Source organism: Protopterus annectens, chromosome 12.part0, assembly GCF_019279795.1.
Source record: "Protopterus annectens isolate FY-2018-M chromosome 12.part0, PAN1.0, whole genome shotgun sequence".
Lineage (NCBI taxonomy): Eukaryota > Metazoa > Chordata > Ceratodontiformes > Protopteridae > Protopterus > Protopterus annectens.
Window position 1 is genome coordinate 1,302,392,344 of NC_056746.1, and position 24,497 is coordinate 1,302,416,840.

At 43.5% G+C, this 24,497-nt stretch overlaps 1 protein-coding gene across 1 annotated transcript in view; it reads right to left on the reverse strand.

Annotated features, from left to right (window-relative positions):
- Positions 1-24,497, reverse strand: part of PSMA7 (proteasome 20S subunit alpha 7) — a 480,192-nt gene that overhangs the window by 388,697 nt on the left and 66,998 nt on the right. The window contains exon 2 of the mRNA XM_044090359.1: positions 19,414-19,540. Within this exon, the coding sequence (XP_043946294.1) occupies positions 19,414-19,540 (127 nt within the window). The remainder of the gene's footprint in view (positions 1-19,413; positions 19,541-24,497) is intronic.

The window sequence follows — 24,497 nt, forward strand, 5'->3', positions numbered from 1 at the left end:
TAATTTCAGGTCAGTCAAAGCCTTGAGTGCAGTTGTTGATTTGGGATAACTGTTCCTATTAAGGGAGAGCTAAAATTTTCAGACCTCCAAAGCAGACATCCAAGCACCCCCCCCACCCCAACACAAATCATGAAACATACTTCACAAAGCCAGCGTGCCACGCAATCACAGCCCTTAAGGCAAAATAACATACCCAAAAATACTAGTAATAGTTGACTCTATAGTCAGGCACACTTGACATCCCACCCACTAGGCTGAACAAACAGAAGGTTATGGTTAGCTGTCGGGTGCCAGGATCCGCCACATAACACAAGCACTCAGGTCATTCCAGAACAAGTACAAATACAAGATTGTCATTGTCCATGTTGGTGTGAATGACGTGAGCCGTACCTCCCTGGACTACATGAAGAGAGACATGGAAGAGCTCTCTGATCTTGTAGCCCAGGCCAGTATGACCCTGAGCCCGAGTAGCATCATGCCCTCACCAAGAATGATACCATGGTATAAAGAAAAAATTATCAATTTCAACAACTGGCTAAGTTTCTGGTGTCATACAAAGGGGATCCAGTGTCTGTCCGCCTGGGATGACATGCTCGACAAGCCATGCTGCTTTGCTAGAGACTGCTTGCACCAGTCACCCTTAGGCTTTCGAATACTGGCTAAGGCTCTTGCCACCCCCATAGTGCCTTTTTAGGTAAGGCTCAAAAAACAAACCCACCTCCATAAATAGTACAAGTAACAAAAAACTGAGGGTAATACTACTCAATGCCAGAAGTCTAAACCTCAAAATGCACGCACTTGAGGCACTCAACAGTATGGAGAAAATAAATGCATGTGCAGTAACAGAAACCTGGTTTAAGGCTCCAGAGAGCACCCCAGCACTACCGGGCTACAACTTGTACCATACATTTCGGCCACAGAGCCCAGACAGAAATACAAAAGGAGGGGGCATATCCATATTCAAGGATACCCACACCTCCAGGTTAGTGGCGCAGCATGATGCTTCAGAGATCATCCACGTGCAACTTAACGGCCAAAACTGCAATTCAAATTGTAGCTTGCTACAGATCACCCACCATGTCCCAGGACCCCCATTCCGCATTTCTGGAAACACTGGGAAATATAAAGGTCCTATCAAACACCCTAATATTGGGGGATTTCAATTACCCAAACATTAACTGGGAAAACTACTAGCATATTAACTCCCTTGCCCAACATTTCCTAGAATTTATAAACTCAAACGCCCTGGATCAACTGGTCAACACTCCCACCAGAGGTCACCAACATGGGCGACTGGTGCTCCACACCAGAGGTCAACCCCTCGCTGGTTAGATCTGACCACAAACAAATCACTTTGGATATCCACATTCCGCCCCCACCCCCCCAGACAAGGAAACCACCCTGAAAAAAACTTTTCCAAAGCAAAACTTCACATTACTTAAGACAGAGGTGGAAAGTTTCAAAGACCCCATGCTAAAGGATAACATTGTCCAAGCTGCAAAATCCTTTACTAATGCATTCTACGGGCACCAACAAGAATGCATGGATCGTGCTATCCCAAGCAAAACCAAGACTCACTCCAAAAAAAGGAAACCAGTCTGGTGGACTCCTGCCATAAAACTATACAATAGAAGGAGGAAACCAGTACAGAAGAGAGTAAAATCCCTAGAAGGGAAGATATCCCTGATCAGCATCATCAAGAAACTACGATCCCTCATGAAATCATCCAAGGCGAGTTTTGAAAGGAAAAACTGACAAGGACTCCAAAGATAACCACAAGGCATTCTTTAACTGTGTCAAGAATCTAAGTAGCAATGCTCAGATATGCTCGGAGTTGGCGCAGAATGGTACAAAATACACTGAACAGACTGATATTGCCAACATCCTGACAGACAGGTTCAGTGCAAACGTCACCCCCCCCTCTCTTCCCCAAACAGGCCCATAGCCATACCAGAAGAATGTACAGCCCCCTTAAATCACCGACACTCAGGTTAAAACAGCCCTCTCCAAAGACAAAAACAGCATCAATGAGACCAGATGGTGTCCCAGGCTGCGTCCTACACGAGCTCAAAGATGAACTAACCCCTCACCTAAACACACTGTTCAAACTCAACCTCTCCACAGGTTACGTACCCTCACCTAAACACACTGTTCAAACTCAACCTCTCCACAGGTTACGTACCCACAGAGTGGCGCACAGCAACGGTTCTTCTGCTCCACAAAGGTGGAGCCACAACAGACCCTGGGAACCATCACCCTATAAGCCTGACTAGCTTAATCCGCAAGGCTATGGAACGCATAATCATGGAACTCATTAACAGAGACATTGGGAACCTCCAAACACTGGACCCTACCCAGTTCGGCTTTAAGGGCAGATCATGCCTCCTAAACCTGGTGGACTTCTTTGAGACAGTTACCAAGGCTACAGACGAGGGAAAGGTGGTACACACATCCTAGCTAGACCTCGCAAAGTCCTCCGACACCATTCCCCATTCTGGTATTATAGACAAGCTCACCAGCCTGAACATAAAACCCTACGTCACAAGATGGGTTGCCAACTGGCTCACGGACAGAACCCACATGTTAAGAGTTGCGGGAGCTAGGTCTGACTCTAAACCAGTTACAAGTGGCGTTCCCCAGGGCTCAGTCCTAGGACCCCTCCTGTTCGGAATATACTTCTCAGAGGTACAGGCAAGCACAGGAGGAGTATGGCTGACCAAGTTCACAGACTACTGCAAACTAGGGGCTATAATGGACTCTCCGGCTGACAGACATCCTCCAAAAGGGTCTCACTGAGACGGATACCTAGTGTCAAAATCATGGCCTCAAGCTAAATGCCAAAAAGTGCATAATCATCCCCTTTGGAAACAACAAAGTACCCACAAACTACCACATAGTTGGCAGTCCCCTAAATATGGAAGATTTAATAAGGGATCTGGGGACCCAAGTAGATAGTAATCTCTCCTTTGATAATCACATTGCCAAAGTGGTTAGAAAATCCTTCTACATGGCCCACCTCATCACAAAAGGGTTCTCATCCAGATCAAGAGAGGCCATTGTGCCCCTCTACTCATCGCTCATCAGACCCATCATAGAGTAAGAGTACAACACCCCATTTGGGATGCATCTTACAAGACACCTGCAACAGCTGGAAAGACTACAGAAGTACCTCACCAAGAGGATCACTGGCCTCAAAACAGATACCCTATGCAGCTTGACTGTAGAAACTCCAGCTGTACTCTGTGCATACCGCCTACTCAGAGGTGATCTCTGCCTGACATACAATGCCATGTCCAACCCAGAACTGATGGACATGCTCCACCTAAAGAAAAGCTTATCCCCTAGAGCCACACACTCTAGGGATCTAAACCTCACCACAACAAATAGGATGTGCTGGACGGATAGATTCCTGCCCTAGATACTTCCCATGCCTTGGAACAAGATTCCAATCTACATTAGGCAGAGCTCCTCACCAACACTCCAAGAGAAACCCTGACGAGTGGATGGGATCACTTCAGTGGCTCTGCTGGACAGAGACACAGAGAACTAATCTAAGGGGGAGGCGAAAGTAAACACATTCTGGCTAAGCTTATAAATGCCTTTGGGCAGATAGCCTAGTACCTACCTATGAACCTATTATTTGGCATAGGTTATGGAGGTGTTCGTGGGGGGGGCTTGTTTGATGGTTGCCATTAAAGTTTTGAAAAACGGACATAAGGTTCAATAAAAGCTGTCAACAACAAACTTCTCATCATGATGATTACACTATCCAGATTACTTTGTAATGAGAATGGCTTCACAGGTATAAAACAAAACGAATATCAAGTTATACTATGAAATGTAGACTGCAAATAGCAATGCTACGAGAGATATTTGGAAAGAAATTAACACGTGAATTTGATAAAAAGGATTTCAGAGTGGATACTCCGCAGAATATCAGGACAAAGGAAAAGTGGAGTAGTTATACTAATTGCTAGAGGAGCTCCAATAGTGACAACAGAGAAAAGATACATTACGGTAGATTTGTTGTATTAAGGAGCTACTGCCAAGGGAGGACTACTACACCGGCATGAATTTATATTACACCTAAAATTACTAATATGAGCTTGAGAAAATTTTGGGAGAAATCAGTTTTCAGCAGAGAATATTACTTACAGGTGGGGACTAACCTGATTTGCAAGAGTGAGGATGTATCTGGGGAACTATAAGAGAAAACATAATAAAAGAGGATAAATTTCAGAAGTGTATGAAAATATTTGGTAAGGAAGACAAATTCAGTTGTAGGAACTCGGGGAATTTACATATTATGCCAAGATACAATAATTGTGTTTGAGGAGACAGACATTATATTTCAAAGTCATGTGCATTTAATCGATAAAGCTAACATCCAGTACCTATTTCAGATCATGCACCAGTAACAACCAAGACAAAAATGTAAGGCACTGAAGTAAAAACAAGACACTGACATTTTACCACCTATCTGTTGAGAGAAATTTAAGAAATGGGTAGTGGAAATTATTTCAGAGATATTGGGGCAGATAATTTCTTCTGAAGTTATACATAATGGATAAAATGAAATTGTTTTTTTTTTATAAAAGAAAGAGAGAGATGGTTAAGAAGTAACGAGATCTACTCAGAGGGTTGACAAAAGGCTAGTATTGCAAAACTAGATGAATTTCACAGAAGAAGAAGAGGTGCTTTGTGCTAAAGAGAAAATGGAGCATTTGGATAATATGCAGGAGTTTAGAAAGATCACTGCTAAGCAATTGTTTGACATCTCCATAGGAAAAAAAACCTTTTACCACAAAAAACTTGAGCAACAGAGAATTTGTATAAAGCAGAGAAATGTGGAAATCAAGAAAGACAAAGAATGGAATAAAACAAGGGCAGCCTGTCACATCAGTACTGGATTTGTGCAGATAACAAACGTATTTGTCATTGTGGACACTACCCTCCCTGAACTTTACTAAAACAAACACCCTGGAACAGACAGTGCACCCTCCAGAGGAGCAGAAACGACAAATTGCATTCTAGTTAAAGTGACAGTTTGTCAAAATGTAAGACTTTGTGATACAACCGCATTACCAAGGACATGATGGGGGGGGGGGGGGTGTAACACACACCCATGTTTGCAAGTACCACATCCAGTATGTCTGCTCCAGTGGTTTGAATGTGTACTCTCTCTATTCCAACGCTGATGACAGGCTGCCCTTGTTTTATTCAAAAATCTGCTCATTGTTCAGTCAGTTGTAAATCACAGTACTCCTAAGTTTAGTAAAAAGCATTTTTCTTAAAGAATGTGAATATTTGTTTATTTAAATGCATTTTAGTGCTTGTATGCAGTTACATACAACCATGGACCACACTGCATCTCAACATGAGAAGCACATCAGCGGTTATGCATAAAGCCCAAGACAAATAGTGACCACTTTTTTTTCATGCAAACTCCCCAAGTATGGAATTATGGCACTACTAACAGATGTAGCAGGAAAAGTACAATATAGAAAGCTATTTCGGAGACCATTCTAACCAGGCATTCCATGGCCAACAAAAAACAAAGGCAACATATCAACTAACAGAACACAGTTATGCAGAGGTTAATATTGTTGCCACACAGCTAATGATTCCCATATGTTAGATTCACAGTAAGTGGTGCCTCTGTCTGGAATCTGCATATTCTCTTGCTGGGTCCCGCTGCATTTTTGCTAGATGCTCTGGGTTCCTCCAACATCCCAAAGACAATCTTGTAGGTGAAAATACTAGCTTTAAAATTACTCGTAGGTCAGCATTTTAAGCATGTATATATCCTGGGATGGACTAGCATCCTGTCTAGAATTGGTTCTCCGACTTTAACCAACTGCTTGCTAGGTAGGCTCTGACTCCCCTTTGACAATGACTAGGTTAAAGCAGGTATCGGGGAATAAATGAATGGTGGCAATGTCTCTGCTTCAGAGTACCAGGGTTTGGGATTCATTCCTGATTTTTGCTAGTCTGAAGAGTTTGCACATTTTCCCCACCGCTGAATGAGTTTGGTCTTAATAGTACATTTTTTCTCCAATTTCCCCTGACACGCTTGCTTGGCTGACTACACTAAAATGTCCAGATTTTCCCCTGGTCTACGTTCTGCCTAAGGATGCTGGAATGCTCACTTCATTTACCCGGTCAACAAAATATATACAAAAAAAAATAAATCACATCTGCGTAACTCACTCAAAATAAAACTCTATCTAGGGACACATCTCCCACATATCAACACTAAATGCAAAATCCAATGATCTTAAACAGCAAGCCTTATACTTTCAAAATTACAGTCCCAGGTTCTACAAGAACAAAAGCCAGACAGACCAAAAAACAATTGATCCAGCCTGTAAAGGATCAAACTCTACAAAAAAAACAAACTGCACATAATATGTCCTGCCACAACATATATATATGTTTATTTGTTAATAACAATGTATTGCATTTACTTACCATTATTTGTGCAGAAATAGCTGAAGTCATCTAGCTAACTGAGCAAACAAAGAAAACTCTACCAGAGCTCTCAACCAATCAGGGATAAATCTCTACAGAATCAAGGACAAAGCCAGAAAAAGTCAGGGTCAATCAGGGGACACTTAAAATATTAGTTCTATTAACTTGAGGCATTAACAAAATAAGATAATGTGAATTGATATAAATTTCCTGAAGTAAAAAAAGTCTAACTCTTAATTACTGCCATTATTTATTAAATAACTTACCACCTTTTGTCCAAAAGGCATCAGTGTAAGAGGGACAGAGCTAAATAAGAGTCAAAAAGCGGGGACGTCCCCGAAAACCAGGGACAGTTGATAGGTATGCTCAACACCCACATCTGCTCTGAAACTGCACAAAACTGATTGCCAAAGTTAAAATACTGCAGACTAAGTTCAGTTGTGATCACAAACCGAGCATGGGCATTCATTTCTGAATGCCATTACCGCACCATCATACAATCGGCATCTGCCGATCATGCTCCCCAACTCCCTGTGAACTAGTCTGCCCTCCCCTACCACCCTAGCTATGCCTCTGCATTAAATGATAATGGCAAAAACATTCCTTTTGCATGGAAACTACAACCCTGTCTCCTACAAAAATCATCAGATTCACATGAAATGTGCAAGAAAAGTGGCAGTAGACATGCATGTAGTTCTTCGGTTTATCAGAAGAGATGGTGGTTGCTCAACTCGTCTGACCTAGCCCTTTAGACTCCATGGTAATCAATAATTAAAGGTTTAATTTAGGAAAAAAATGTGTACCAATTAACTGCTTGGTACAGCCTGACAGCATTTGCTACAAAATATAAGTTTCTAATGGCCAGCTAGAAGCACTTTTTATTGATGTGGACCAGAATGGAAACTGCAGACATTAATAGGTTAAAGGGAAAAATAAATCCCCAGAAAAAATCCAATCCCATCTAGGCTTTTACAGAAACACTAGAGAGTCTGAGAACACAGAAATGCAGGATGGGAAGGGTTGAGGGTGCCTGGCAGTACACAACTGAAGAAAAGATGTATTGGTTAAGTAGTCCTAATGCCCACAACACAGTAGGACTAGTTCCTGAAGAAGGAAAGTACAGTTTTGTACCTACCATAAATGTAGATGTTTGAGTGCTAATACAGCTGCAGTCATAACACATGGGTTCTTCTGCCGTCAGGCGGGTCCTCAGTCGGCCGAATTCCAAAGTCTAGGTCCGGCGTCTGTTGTTGTCACTTCTTCCCCGACGTCAGTGCGACGGGTATAAAAGAACCAGCAGACGCCATTTTCTTCAGTTTTTCTTGCCCCAGATGTCAGGTGCCCCCAGAAGGAAGGCAATACATAAATTTGTGTAATAAAGCAATGCCATATAATCAAAATACAGTAGTGCAAGCAAATACACCATGAATGAATACCCCAATCAGGTTGTATGAGGAGGTGTTAGCCAATAGGCCTGTCCCAAGAGGGGAAGGAGGGAGGGAAACCTGGACTGCAGCTGTATTAGCACTCTAACATCTACATTTATGGTAGGTACAAAACTGTACTATGTTCATTGTGCATACATCTGCAGTCATAACAGATGGGTAGAATCCCAAAGCTAAGAAAGGGGTGGTAGGCACTAGGTGGAACTAGAAGAAGGAGCCAGAATGCCCTGCAAGACTGCAGTGGCAAAGCCTGCTCTAGATTTGGAGTATAATGGAAGGTGGTAGTGCTTGGAGAAGGTATGCACAGAACTCCAAGTGGCTGCTTCCAAAATATCTTTGGTAGGAACTCCTCTGAGGAAAGCTGCAGAGGTAGCCGTGGCCCTTGTGGAGTGAGATCTGATGCCTGTAGGTACAGTTTTGCCATGAAAAGAATAACAAAAGCGTATGCGGTGGGCTATCCATTTTGAGATTGTCTGTTTGGAAATTGGCTTCCCTTGAGCTCCTATAGCATAGGACACAAAGAGCTGTTCTGATTTTCTGAAAGGCTTTGTTCTGTCCAAATAATAACGCAGTTGTCTGTGGATGTCCAAGGAATGTAGTAATCTCTCCCCTTTGTTTTGAGGATTAGGATAAAAGGTAGGTAAGTGTATAGCCCGATTCAAAGCTACCCTGGATACCACTTCTGGCATAAAGGACAGCTTGATTCGTAAGGAAACTCTGTCCTGATGGAAGATGATAAAAGGCTGCACAGCCATGAGAGCTTGTGGTTCCGATACCCTACGAGCTGAGGTAATAGCCAGAAGGAAAGCTGTTTTCCAGGACAAATACTGCAAATCTGTTGATGCAGCTGGCTCAAAAGGAGGCAAGGTCAGCTTTTCTAGAATGAAATTGAGATCCCAAGCAGGTATTGGTCGTTTCCTTGGGGGTTTTAGATTCTTAGCCCCGCTGAGGAACTGTCTTAAGAGGGGGTGAGAGAATAAAGGTGGATCAGTGTTGTATTCTGCAGAAATGGCCGAGGCATGGATTTTGATGGAGGAGAATGAAAGTCCACTGCTTAGCAGCTCAGCTAGATACTGTAATATTTGAGGTAAATTCAGTTTTCCAGGATTCTGGCCTTTTTTCTCATTCCAGGCACAAAACCGTTTCCATTTTGCGGAGTAAGCTTTTCTAGTAGACGGCCTTCTGGCCTCCAAAATGACATCCTGCACCTCCTTGGAGGGTAGGGTCTGTTGTGATGTTAAGGAATCTTCTATGCGGCTAGATTGAGTGTTTTCAGCTGACTGTGAAGAGTTTTTAAGCTGTGCCGAGTCAGAAGAGGCATTAGAGGCAGGGTCCATGGTGGGGAATGAGTCAGGCTCCTCAGGAGTGGGTACCAGTGTTGTCTTGGCCAGTCTGGAGCAATGAGAATCATCTTTGGTCTGTCTGCTCTGGTTTTTAATAGAACTTTGGGCAGCAGAGGAAGAGGTGGGAAGGCATAAACTGTCACTGTTGTCCAACTGAAAGAGAGAACGTCCACTCTCCAGGCCTTTGGATGAAAAATCCTTGAGCAGAATTTTGTCAATTGGTGATTTTTGTGGGAGGCAAAGAGATCTATGTCTGGCCTTCCCCATGCTTGAGTTATCTCTGTAAAAACTTGAGGATGCAACTTCCATTCGTGTGGATCTGTCATATTTCTGCTTAGGTTGTCTGCCAGCGTGTTTTCCTTGCCTGGCAAGTACTGTTCTTGAAGTTCGATTTGTAAGTCCAGTGCCATGTTCCAAAGTGACATGGCCAGCCTGCATAGGGGGTATGAATGGGTTCCTCCCTGTTTGTTTATGTACCACATTACTGTGGTGTTGTCTGTCCTTATCAATAGTTGACCTGGATGCAGAAGGTCTTTGAAAGCTATAATAGCATTTATTACTGCTAGCATTTCCTTTTGATTGATGTGAAGGTGCTTTTCTTTTTGGGACCAATTGCCCTGAATGCACCGATCTGTCATGTGCACCCCCCCAGGCGTAGTCCGAGGCATCTGTTGTGATGACTTGATTTGCTTGAGGCTTGCTGAATGGGAGATCTGTGTTTGTTTGGCATGCTTGAGCCCACCACAGAAATTCCTTTTGAAGACATGGAATTAGTGGTATTATTGTTTCCAAACTGTGGCTGTGTTGAGACCATAGGTTTTTCAGGTACCATTGAAGTTTCCTCATATGCAGCTTTGCACATGGGATTAGTAAGATGCAAGATGCCATGAATCCCAGAGCCTGCAGGATTTTCCTTGCAGTCAGCCTGGTGAAATTTGCTAGTGTTCTGAAGTATTGAGTTAGTTGCCCCTGCTACTCTGGCATGAGGTAGGCCCTCTGGGTGTTTGTGTCCAAGTTGGCACCCAGAAAAATTATTTTCCGAGAGGGTATTAGCCTTGATTTCTTTTTGATGACAGTGTATCCCAGAGAATTCAACAACATTATTACATAAGCCAGATGTTTCAGAAGTATGTGCTTGCTGTCCGCTTGGATCAGGCAGTCATCCAAATAAGGGTATATTTGTATCCCTTGAAGTCTGCAGTAGGCAATTACTGATGCCAGGCATTTCGTGAATACTCTGGGCGCAGTAGATAAGCCAAAGGGCAATGCAGAGAATTGATAATGGGTTGATCCTGCAAGAAATCTGAGGTATCTTCTGCAATTTTGTCTGATTGGGACATGCAGGTATGCCTCCTTGAGGTCCAATGTTACCAGCCAAGACTCCTTGCCCATGCAGGTATGCCTCCTTGAGGTCCAATGTTACCAGCCAAGACTCCTTGCCCAGCATGGGAAGAAGCTGCTGTAAAGTGAGCATCTTGAATTTTGGTACGAGTAAAAATGTATTTAGGATGGATAGGTCCAAAATAGGTCTCCAATCTTTTCCCTTCCTTGGCACCAGGAATAGTCTGAAATAAAAACCTTGACCTTGTTCGTGAGTAGGCACCTCTTGAATAGCTTTCATGTCTATGAGATCTGAAATTTGTCTTTTGTCTTTGTGCCTCTGCCCTTTGATTGTGTGGCAGATTTGGCATGCCTCTCATTTTTGGAAGGGTATGAAAATGGAATCTGTAGCCTCTGTTTATAATGTCCAGGATCCATTTGTCTTTTGTGACAATATGCCAATTTTTTGAAAATAATGCCAGTTTTCCGCCTAAGGGTGCTGCCATTTGAGCCTTGCTTGGCATGCAAAGGGGAAAGTCATTGGGCTTGCTTTCTGAATTGCTGCCAACTATCCTCACCACCTCTTTGTGTACGAGTTTGCCATTGTCTGCCTCTAAACGATCCTTGGGATTGCCCTCTGCCCCTCGGGCGCCTGCATCTACCTCTTTGAGGTCTGTCCGTGGCTGGAAAGGGCCAATTTCTACTGAAACGTGGGGGTTGTACCTGTACAAAATCTTTCACTGTTTGCATTGATTTAGCCTTTTCCTCCATTTTCTTTAATACCTCCTCAGCATTAGCACCAAATACATCCTTTTGTAGAGGGGCATCTAGTAATTTAGCTTTGACATGATCTGGTAAGGTTTGTTCCTTGAGCCAGGCATATCTACGTATGACTGATCCTGTAACAGCAACTCTACATGAGGCCTCTAGAGCATCAAAACCACATTGCAAGGTATGTTTACCCACTTGTTCTGCACTATGCATCAAATCCTGCAGCTCCTTCAAGTCTGGTTGTTCAGGTTGTGACATTTTACTTCTCAATTGTGATAACAGAAACTGTTGGTACTTTAGCATATGGAACTGGCAGTTTAATGCCCTCATGGTTAAGGTGGCAGAGGTATATACCTTTTTTCCCCCACCTTTCTAAGGATCTGGAATCTCTCTCGGAAGGTAATGGATTTTTAGCAGTGGAGGCCTTAATTCCCTTGGGGCCCTGTGAGATAGTTTCTGGGTCAGCAGCATGGCTTTTGTATAGAAATTGGTGCGAGTCAGGAACCCGGCAGTACCTGTCAGGCTTGACTGGGGCTGGAGGTAAAGAATCCGGGTTAAGGCAGGCCTCAGAGTACACATCATCTAGTATGTCCGAGACAGGAGGTATAGCCAGAGGCCTGTGCTGAGGTAGCAAGAGAAATTCCCTAAGCCTTTTCTTGGAATCTGAGTACTCTTGGCCTTCCCAGTGGAAGTGTTCCCTCAAGGTATGCAAGGTTTCCCCAAATGAGTAATCCTCTGGGGGGGGGGGTACAGAGGGAATGGACTCCTCTGCATCAGAATCTTCAAAAGGGGAGTAAGAATGTTCCTGTTCATCAGAGTGTCCTCAGCCATTTTAAGCATCTGTTTTTTAGGCATGGGGCCTGGAGATGGGCCCTGTGTAGCTCGTCTCTTAGAATGCATGGCTGCTTTAGACTTAGTGAAAGCCTTGATGGAAAAAGAAGAGGAAGGTCTGAAGACACCTTGAGAGGAGGCAGACCTGTCCACATTTTGAGATTCACCACCAAGAGTGGCTTCGGTATCTGTAGTCGGGGTGTGGGCCGAGGAGCCTGCGACCTCAGGCACAGAAGACACCGCCAATGAAGTGTCGTCGGTAGTCAGGAGCTGTGTAGGCGCCTCGCTGAGAACCGGACCACCTGTAGTCGGCTTTGGCGTGGTGTCGGTAGAGGCCACGGACCTCGTGTGTCGGTCCTTATCTTTGCTCTTTTTAGACAAAACTGGAGTCGGAGTATCCGACGACATAATATAGTTAAATTTTTTGACAAAATAATGCTGGGCGAACTCCGCCCGATGCTTAATGATGCGTTTGTTGAATGTAGCACAAAAACGACAGACCGAGACGTCGTGGTCTGGGCCTAAACAAGGAATACAGAGGGAATGGAAATCCTTATGCGGTATTTGCTTCCCACATGAAATGCAATTATTAACTTTGTCTGACATCGGTCTGAGGCAAGAAAAGTTTCCACAAAGTACAGTTTTGTACCTACCATAAATGTAGATGTTCGAGTGCTAATACAGCTGCAGTCATAACAGATGGGTTTCTCCTGCCGTCAGGAGTGTCCTCGGTCAGCCGAATTCCAAAGTCTAGGTCCGGCGTCAGTTGTAGTCGCTTCTTCCCTGACGTCAGTGCGACAGGGGTATAAAGGAACCAGCAGACGCAATTTTCTTCAGTTTTTCTTGCCCCAGATGTCAGGTGCCCCCAGAAGGAAGGCAATAGTAACTTTGTGTGATAATGCAGTGCAATATAATCAAAATACAGTAGTTGCAAGCAAATAAATCATAAATGAAAACCCCAATCAGGTGGTATGAGGATGTGCTAGCCTACAGGCCTGTCTCAAGAGGGGAAGGAGGGAGGGAAACCTGGACTGCAGCTGTATTAGCACTCGAACATCTACATTTATGGTAGGTACAAAACTGTACTATGTTCATCGTGCATACAGCTGCAGTCATAACAGATGGGTAGAATCTCAAAGCTAAGAAAGGGGTGGTAGGCACTAGTTGGAACTAGGAGGAGCCAAAATGCCCTGCAAGACTGCCGTGGCAAAGCCTGCTCTAGACTTGGAGTATAATAGTAGGTTGTAGTGCTTGGAGAAGGTATGCACAGAAGTGGCTGCTGCCAAAATATCCTTGGTAGGAACTCCTCTGAGGAAGGCTGCAGAGGTGGCTGTGGCCCTGGTGGAATGAGTTCTAATGCCTGTAGGAACAGTTTTGCCATGAAAGGAATAGCAGAAGTGTATGCAGTGGGCTATCCATTTTGAGATTGTCTGTTTGGAAATTGGCTTCTCTTGAGCTCCTATAGCATAGGCCACAAGGAGCTGTTCTGATTTCCTGAAAGGCTTTGTTCTGTCCAAATAACAACGCAGCTGTCTGTGGAAGTCCAAGGAATGTAGTAATCTCTCCTCTTTGTTTTGAGGATTAGTATAAAAAGTAGGTAAATGTATGGCCTGATTTAAAGCTACCCTGGATACCACTTTAGGCATAAAGGACGGATTGGTTCGTAAGGAAACTCTGTCCTGATGGAAGATGATAAAAGGTTGGACAGCCATGAGAGCCTGTAGTTCTGAAAATCTACGAGCCGAGGTGATAGCTAGAAGGAAAGCTGTTTTCCAGGACAAATATTGCAAATCTGATGAGGCAGCTGGCTCAAAGGGAGGCACGGTCAATTTTTCCAGGATGAAATTAAGATCCCAAGCAGGTATTGGTTGTTTCCTTGGAGGCCTTAAATTCTTAGCCCCTCTGAGGAACTGTCTTAAGAGAGCGTGAGAGAATAAAGGTGAATCAGTGTTGTATTCTGCAGAAATGGCTGAGGCATGTATTTTGATGGAGGAGAAAGAAAGTCCATTGCTTAACAGTTCAGCCAAATATTGTAGTATTTGAGGTAAATTCAGTTTTCCAGGATCCTGGCCCTTTTTCTCATTCCAGACACAAAAACGTTTCCACTTTGTGGAGTAAGCTTTCCTAGTTGATGGCCTTCTGGCCACCAAAATGACATCCTGCACCTCCTTGGAGAGTAGGGCCTGTTGAGATGCTAAGGAATCTTCCATGCGGCTAGATCGAGTGTTTTTAGCTGGCTGTGAAGAGTTTTGAAACTGTGCTGAGTCAGAAGAAGAGGCATGGTCCATGGTGGGGAATGCGTCGGGCTCCTCAGGAGTGGGTACCAGTGTTGCCTTGGCCAGTCCGGAGCAATGAGAATCATCTTTGGTCTGTCTGCTTTGGTCTTTAATAGAACTTTGGGCAGCAATGAGGAAGAGGAGGGAGGGCATAAACTGTCATAGATGTCCAACTGAAAGAAAGATCGTCCACTCTCCAGGCCTTTGGATGGAAGATCCTTGAGCAGAATGTTGTCAATTGGTGATTCTTGTGGGAGGCAAAGAGATCTATGTCTGGCCTTCCCCATTCTTGGATTATTTTTGTAAAAACTTTTGGATGCAATCTCCATTCGTGTGGATCTGTCATATTCCTGCTTAGGTTGTCTGCCAGCGTGTTTTCCTTGCCTGGCAAGTGTACTGCGCTTCTAGTTCCATTTGTAAGTTCATGGCCACGTTCCAAAGTGACATGGCCAGTCTGCATAGGGGGTAAGAATGTGTTCCTCCCTGTTTATGTACCACATAACTGTGGTGTTGTCCGTTCTTATCAATAATTGGCCTGGTTGTAGAAGGTCCTTGAAAGCTATAATAGCATTTATTACTGCTAGCATTTCTTTTTGATTGATGTGAAGGTGCTTGTCTTTTTGGGACCATTTGCTCTGAATGCACCGATCTGTCATGTGCGCCCCCCAGGCGTAGTCCGAGGCGTCTGTTGTGATGACTTGATTTGCTTGAGGCTTGCTGAATGGAAGACCTATGTTTGTTTGACATGCTTGAGCCCACCACAGAAATTCGTTTTGCAGACATGGAATTAGTGGTATTATCGTTTCCAAACTGTGGCTGTGTTGAGACCATATGTTTTTTTGGTACCATTGTAGTTTCCTCATATGCAGCTTTGCACATGGGATTAGTAAGATGCAAGATGCCATGAATCCCAGAGCCTGCAGGATTTTCCTTGCAGTCAGCCTGGTGCAATTTGCTAGTGTTCTGAAGTACTGTATTAGCTGCCCCTGCTTCTCTGGCGTGAGGTAAGCCATCTGGGTGTTTGTGTCCAAATTGGCACCCAGGAAAATTATCTTCCGAGAGGGTATTAGCCTTGATTTCTTTTTGTTGACTGTGTATCCCAGAGATTTCAATAACATTATTACATAAGCCAGATGTTTCAGAAGAATATGCTTGCTGTCCGCTTGGATCAGGCAGTCGTCCAAATAGGGTATATTTGTATCCCTTGAAGTCTGCAGTAGGCAATTACTGATGCCAGGCATTTCGTGAATACTCTGGGCGCAGTAGATAAGCCAAAGGGCAATGCAGAGAATTGATAATGGGTTGAACCTGCAAGAAATCTGAGGTACCTTCTGCAATTTTGTCTGATTGGGACATGCAGGTAAGCCTCCTTGAGGTCCAATGTTACCAGCCAAGACCCCTTGCCCAGCATGGGAAGAAGTTGCTGTAGAGTGAGCATCTTGAATTTTGGTACGAGTAGAAACGTGTTTAGGATGGATAGATCCAAGATAGGTCTCCAATCTTTTCCCTTCCTTGGCACCAGAAATAGCCTGGAATAAAAACCTTGACCTTATTCGTGCGTGGGTACCTCTTGAATAGCTTTCATGTTTATGAGATCTGAAATTTGTTTTTGTGCCTCTGCCCTTTGATTGTGTGGCAGGTTTGGCATGTCTCTCATTTTTGGAAGGGTGTGAAAATGGAATTTGTAGCCTCTGTTTATAATGTCCAGGATCCATTTGTCTTTTGTGACATGCCAATTTTTTGAAAATAATGCCAGCTTTCCTCCTAAGGGGGCTGCCATTTGAAACCTGGTTGGCATGCGAAGGGGAAAGTCATTGGGCTTGCTTTCTGAAGGATTGCGAGTTGTCCTCACCACCTCTTTGTGTAGGAGCTTACCATTGTCTGCCTCTATACGATCCTTGGGATTGTCCTCTGCCCCTAGAGCGCCTGTATCTGCCTCTTTGGGATCTGTCTGTGGCAGGAAAGGACCAGTTTTTGGAAGGCCAATTTCTACTAAAACGTGTGGGTTGAACCTGTAGAAATTCTCACAGTTTGCATTGATTTAGCCTTTTCCTCCATTTTCCTTAATACCTCCTCAGCATTAGCACCAAATAATACATCCTTTTGAAGAGGGGCGTCTAGTAATTTAGCTTTGACATGATCAGGCAAGGCTTGTTCCTTGAGCCAGGCATGCCTACGTATGACTGATCCTGTAACAGCAGCTCTACATGAGGCCTCTAGAGCATCAAAACCACATCGTAAGGTATGCTTACCCACTTGTTCTGCACTATGCATCAAATCCTGCAACTCCTTCAAGTCTGGTTGTTCAGGTTGTGACATTTTACTCTTCAATTGTGATAACAAAAACTGTTGGTATTTTAGCATATGAAACTGACAGTTTAAAGGCCCTCATGGATAAGGTAGCCGAGGTATATACCTTTTCCCCCCACCTTTCTAAGGATCTGGAATCTCTCTTGGAAGGTAATGGATTTTTGGCAATGGAGGCCTTAACTCCCTTGGGGCCCTGTGAGTTGGTTTCTGGGTCAGCAGCATGGCTTTTGTAAAGAAATTGGTGAGAGTCAGGAACCCTGTAGTACCTGTCAGGCTTAACTGGAGCTGGAGGTAGAGAGTCTGGGTTAAGGCAGGCCACCGAGTAAACATCATCTAGGATGTCCAAGACAGGAGGTATAGCCAGAGGTCTATGTTGAGGTAACAAGAGAAATTCCCTGAGCCTTTTCTTGGAATCTGAATAATCCTGGCCTTCCCAGTGGAAGTGTTCCCTCAAGGTATGCAAAGTTTCCCCAAATGAGAAATCCTCAGGGGGGGATAGAGAAGGGATGGACTCCTCCGCATCAGAGTCTTCAAAAGGGGAGTAAGAATGTTCCTCATCATCAGAGTGCTCTGAAATAATGGAGCCCTGATCAGAGGAGGGGGAATCTTCCTCCACTCTGGGCCTTTTGTCCGGTGGGGGCTGAGAACCTCTGATTAGAATAATTAAATCCTCAGCCATTTTAAGCATCTGTTTCTTAGGCATTGGGCCTAGAGATGGGCCCTGTGTAGCTGGTCTCTTAGAGTGTATGGTTGCTTTAGACTTTGTGAAAGCCTTGATGGAGAAAGAGGAGGAAGGTCTGAAGACACCTTGAGTGGATGTGGACCTGTCCACATTCTGAGTTTCAACGCCAAGAGTGGCTTCGGTATCTGTAGTCGGGGTGTGGGCAGAGGAGCCTGTGACCTTGGGCACAGGAAACACCGTCAAAGGAGTGCAGTCGGTAATCAGGGGCTGCATAGGCGCCTCACTGAGAACCGGACCACGTGTAGTCTGCTTTGGCGTGGTGTGGTGTCGGTAGAGGCCGCGGGCCTCGTGTCAGTCCTTGTCTTTGCTTTTTTAGACAAAACCGGAGTCGGAGTATCCGACGACATAGTATAGTTAATGCTTTCCCAAAATAATGCTGGGTGAACTCCGCCCGACGCTTAATAGTGCGTTTGTTGAAGGTAGCACAAAAGCGACAGACCGAAACGTCGTGGTCTGGGCCTAAACAAGGTATACAGAGGGAATGGAAATCCTTATGCGGTATTTGCTTCCCACAAGAAATACAATTATTAACTTTGTCTGACATCGGTCTGAGGCAAGAAAAGTTTCTAACGGGTACTTAGCTTTTAAGAAGACTTCGGTATCCAAATTTCGTAATTTCAGGAGCTGGCCGACCGGCACTTGCGAACTGCTTCTGCTTCGAGCACCGCATAGCAAGAAAGACTGAAGAAAATGGCATTGGCTGGTTCCTTTATACCCCTGTCGCACTGACGTCGGGGAAGAAGCGACGACAACAGACGCCGGACCTAGACTTTGGAATTCGGCCGACCGAGGACCCGCCTGACGGCAGGAGAACCCATCTGTTATGACTGCAGCTGTATGCACGATGAACATACAATACTTACAAACATAGAAATATGCTAAGTACATAATCATTTCTTTGCTAGGGATGTACTTACTGAACCAAAGCCCATTTTCAGGAGGCCCAAGGAGAAAAGGTCTATAGTACAACAAAAATAACAGTAGCCTGTATTGTACAAAGAGATGGGCCAAACATATTGACCACACAAAGACAAAAGCAAAAATAGACTGAAGACAGATGCACCTGAACAGCATACCTCTCTCAACTGTCCAGATTTTTGCCTCATAGTTCTAGTCTGTTCTTCATAAAATAGATGTTTTTTAGATAAAATCACACCGAGATGATAGAGGATTAAAGTCACTAAATAATGACAAACTAGTTTTCATACTTTATAATCTTCAGAAAATGCATGTTAAACACAAATCCTGTAAGTCTAGCAACTAAGTTTATAAGAGCAATATTTAAAATTTGTCCCCATTATGTCAACTTTGCCCAGATTTCTTGCAATGAAAAGGCTGAGGGGTATTCTGAACAGCAGACAAGCAAAACATCCAACACTTAATACTAGTCGGAAACGGAACACTCTCTATATGGTACTGGGCCTGCATGGATAAAGAACATCCTGGCCACAAGTGAAAACACCATTCTTGTCCATGTAGCCATACACTGTCAACTTTAGTAAAAATAACGGCAAAGAAACAAGAGTGAATGTACAGCACAAACTTTCTTAAATATGAATGGTCAGCGAAATGTAAATCATTCTGTATGGGGAAGGTTGATTGTGACAACAGATAAATTAAATGGCAGAAATACTTTCACCACAAAAAATGGGCGTATGCTAATACAGACCTGCTAGCCATTCAAAGGGAAGAAGAGGGGTTAAAAGTAGTACTTCATCTGTTTAACTTCTTTGGTGATTAAGAAAGAGGATCATGCATGTGTGTTGTAAATATAGTGCAAAAGTATGTACCAAATGCTTTCTGAATAAACATTCTATACTGCAGAAGTTAGTTTCCATTTTTTCATATGAAAATAGTTTCCAGTTTCTCTCAAGCAATACAAGGTGAAAGTAAATTCTCCATACCTGCAAAAGCCATGCATACATTGTCATCCAGTTCGCAAATCTTCCTAACAGTTCTTTCATCCTGAAGTTTGGCCACGGACTTCTTCTCTACACCAAGGACAACAATATCTTTTCCTCGTACCCCAACCTAATAATACAAACAGAGTATAAAGTTTTACTCTTTCTGTGCAGCCTTCCTTATTGTATTTGTCATGCGCAGCCTATATATATTAGAAATGGGTTACCTTCAGTTTACAGAGACCGTCCACTTCCCCAAAACCCAGTTTACCGACATGGACATTCTCAAAGCTGATGTTCCCTGAAAGGTAAGTGAACACTTGCCATCCCAACAGAAAAACTAACCAAAGAAAACAAACCCACTGATGTGAGGGGCTACACCCCCCCCTTACTAAATATACCAACTCAGAGAACACACTACCGTGGGGGGTAAGGGGCAAAGTTCAAGTAGATGGCCAAGTGTTGACTAACTGTACAAGTAATGTCGGGTTTGGGAATGTCGGTAAGTTGAAGTGTCAGGTGAATGCATGAAGGGGAAGTGGACTGTCGGTAAACTGAAGGTAACCGATCACACACACTAAATCTAGAATTTCAGTATTTCGAGACAATGATGTCAAAAGTGCAGTTTTCCAAAACTGCACTACATCGAATCTTAGTATCCCGAATGTTCAATAGGTGTAGTGTGGTATGTATGTGATTGGGTACCATCTCTAAGGATATTGTGCTATGGCGGCCAATGTTCATTTATAGGTGTGTACTAGGCTAACGGCCCTGGAACCTTTACAAGCCTAGACCATAGGATTACCCTGGCATCATGCTACCTGACCTTCATTCCCAGTGCCTCTTGAGTAGAGCCACTGGAGTTATCCCCGGAGTGAATTTTCTATTAACCATCCACTCAAGATTTCTCATGAAGAGGGTCAGCAAGGTGCTCTGCTTGACATATATGGAAAGTCTATTCCATACCATAGGCAGTCTCTGAGTTATGATACTGTCCCTCCAGCACATTCGGTTGATTGTGGTAATGAGGTTGAGGTCTCTGGAGCGTGTGGTGTGGAGGGATTTCTTTAGATGTAGCATTTCTAACAGAGCTGGGTCAGACATGGCTTTAAGTCAAGCAGAGATTGCCTCCAAGTTGGCGATATGAGACGGAGAATAGTTGAAGTTTGAGTCTGTCCATATAGGACAAGTGTTTAAGGCCTAGGATCCTCTTTGGGAGGTACTTTTGCGGCCTCTCCAGTTGCTGCAGGTGTCTAGCAAGGTACATGCCAAATGGGGCATTGTACTCTATGACTGGCCTAATGAGGCAAGAGTAGAGTAGAGGGAGACAATGACCTCTTTTTTTCTGGATGAAAAACCCTTAGTAATGAGATGCATCACATAAAAGGGCTTTCTGACCACAGTGGTAATGTGGTGATCAAAACAGGTCACTATCAACCTGTCTTCCCAGATCTCTTAGAACGCCTTCTGTGTTCAGTGGACTACCATCAGTGTGGCAATTCATGGAAACCGTGTTTTTCCCAAAGGGGATAACTATGCATTTTTTGGCATTGAGCTTAAGGCCATGGTTCTGACACCAATCAGTGGTCTTAGTGAGGCCATTCTGTAGGATGTCATCATCACTTGGGGCGTTGATAATAGCTCCCCACTTGCAAGCATCTGTGAACTTTGTCAGCCAAAGACCCTTCGTGTTGGCCTGGACTTCAGAGAAAGGAGATGCCAAACAGGAGAAGACCCAGGACCAAACCCTGTGGGACTCCACTAGTGACTAGGTCAGCAGTCTGACTGAGTCAAGCTACTTTCACACTGTGGGTTCTACCCATGAGCCAGTTTGAAACCCACCTAGTGATATAGGGGTTGATGCCCAGCTTAGTGAGTTTTTCTAGGATTCCTGAATGGGTAATGGTATCAAAGGCCTTGGCCAGATCAAGGTAGACTGTGAACCACCTTGCCTTCATCCACAGCTCTGGTGACGGACTCAAAAGTCATCGACTAAGTTGAGCAGGCATATATAATACACACATTTTATATACATATACATATATATATATATATATATATATATATATATATATATATATAAATATAAAACACACACACACTAATTAAATTAGCACATACCAAGGGATAAAATTTACCTACCTAAATATACAGATACAAAAATCCAAGACAAAGGAGTACAAGCCCATTGAATCACTATAGGAAATAACAGGCTTAACTTTAACATACTGAAAGTGGAGATATTTTTATTCAAACCTGTGGGTTGGGGGCATTCGTTTTGAACTATTTCAACTCAAGAAACTTGAGGTAATCACTGAGACCCCCGTGTAAGAGTCTGTCCTGGTCAGCCACACACATTATAAACTGATGTGGGGGACATTTTAATACGTCTAACTAAAGCATTACTGTCGTTCCCTTTCTTGATATCGTAATAATGTTTGTGTACCCTTTGCCCAAGCATTCTTTTGGTTTTCCCAACATAGAATGCAGGACATGGACTACATAGTGCCAGGTAAACAACATCTTTACTACTACTACATGAAAATCTTTGGTTAAGGTGGATAACCTCAAATCCAGTAACTGAAAACGAAGCTGGGTGCCTTTTTGTACACCACAACCGGTTTAGGCCCCACAGCATCAAGGTGTTCACTGTTCATATGGAAAACTTTATACTGTCAATTTCAGGATGGGTATTCCAGCATGCTGGAACAATTTTCTGCAAAGGCTTTTATAGGCTCAAAGTAAGTAGTAGGCTAGATGCCCTTGTGGGACATTTTATTTTTAAGCCTAGTCAATTTCCCTTTTTGTGCTCTTATTACAAATTGGTCTTACCATGGTGGTTGATAATTATACATTACCATCTCATAACTAAGATCATACCACATATGATTTGAGGGGACCCATGCTTGGGATAAATAATTTAGGAGCTGACTCTGTCCATTAATACAGTAGAGAGTTGATTATCTGAATTGGGACCTAAGGTAGTTTGGATAATCAAACTGTTCAGATAAACATAACTGAACTGGATAAAAAAAAAAACTTCTGAAAATGTTTTTGATGAACATTAAGCAACAATAATAAAAATGTACTTCAAGTACACAATAGTACAATATATTAATGCAGTACAAGCTCAAAAAACATGCACAAGCAAATACGTACAATGTTTACATAGACTATGATTTTTCCTACCCGAAAACTTTGCAAGGCTGCGTTCTGATAAAATTGACTCCCTATTGTACAGGAGGAAATCTCCTGGGGTAAATTTTCTATTTCTCATCCATAAAGCTAAGCTGCACTTGAAAATGGACAGGAGTGAAATCTGTTTTATATGTGAATGGGGAAGTCTGTCCCACAGCTGTGGTATCCTCTGTGAAATATGCCAGTATCTGCAAACTATTCGGTTGATGTTGCAGAAGAGGTTTGGATCCATAGATCCTGTAGTGCTGGATATTAATCTGAAAGGTGGTTTGAGTACTTGTATCCATTCCTGGAAAGTGTACAAGGGTAAAATTGTCTTTAGAGGGGGACACAGCAGCTCTCATGCCACAGTTCAAATGTCAATGTATTTAAAAGCAGCAAGAAACTTGGCTGTACTTAAATGTGGTACAGCAGTGCTCCCTGCTATCAGCTTATTAGCCTGGCAGACTAAACAAAATTTTGTTTTGGCAAGCTCTGAATAACTGAAGTACTTGATGACAGCATAGTTACAAAATCAGAAGAAAGTACTCAATCCCCAGAAGCAGTGTGTTGATAGCAGTAGCTCATCCAGGTATTTTGAGGTTTACAATTAGGTAGGAACTTTGTCCTAATATGAGCATTGTCAAAAACAAATCCGATATCCAGGCAGTCAGAGTAAACCATACAAAAGTGCTTCATTCAGTCACTTTAAAAAACCTCCACTGCATCCCAAAGGAAATTACAACACTCATTCCCCAATATACCGGTCCTTACTAAACCCAGCCTATATATAGGCATTTATATTAAGAACCATCCCCAAGGTACAAACTAAATGTGGCTCTGAAGAATCCATGGTAGGAGCAGGCAGAAAAAAAAGTATCTTCTGAAAAAGGGATATGGTGCCACTGCCTTGACTCAGCAGGCCACAGGAGGAAGTCTGCAGGGGTTTGTTTATTTTTATTTATTTATTTACAGAAAGACAGTTTGTAAGACTTGTGGTAAAGGATAACAATGAAACAGAAAAAGAAGTTATGTACTCACCACAACGTTCCATCAGAGTAGTGATGCTTCATGTTTTGTAACCTGTGGGTATTCGGATCTGAGCCGGCAACTTTTCCCAAGCATCTGCTCCAAGCTCCTCCCCTTACCCACAATCCCTCACATCTACCTTCACTATCCAAACTATCAGCAACTCAATAACATCACTAACCTAGGACAGGTTTGGGGGAAGGAGAGCTGGACGGTTGCAGAAAATGAAGTACAAATACTCACGTAATGGTGAATACATAAGTTAACTACTTCAGATAAAGAAGCTATCTACAACCTGTGGGACAGAGTCCCCAGCTACCAAAAACTCCTGGGAGGCCCTCATGGAAGGATATTCCTGAGCATCGCAGAGCCAAAGGATGCTCTCTCTAGAGATAAAAATCAAACTTATAATGAGAAATAAATGTATGTGACCTTGCCCAGGTTGCTGCTGCACAGATCTCATCCAGTGAAACCCTAGACCAAAAAGCAGCAGGAGTTGCCATAGATCTGGTAGAATGAGCTTTAACAGGACCAGGCGGGGACAGACCTTTGTCCTGAGACTTGCAGTATTTGTTTGCGTCTTTCGGCTTTTCCCTGTTAGGGGTCGCCACAGCGGAACTCCGGTCCGCTAATGATTGGCAGTTGATTTTTACGTACCTGCTTGCCAGGCCTGACGCACAACCTTCAACGAAGGTACGCCCATTCATGCATGTCTCCACGCAGAAGACGCTCTAGCTGAGAATCGAACCGGACAGCATCTTACTGTGAGGCGACATTTGTGTAATCCATCTAGCTAAGGAGACCTTGGATATGGCTTTGCCCAAAAGGGGTCTAGAAAAGTTATGAAAGGGCTTAGTTCTACGTAACAGAAACGACAGGGC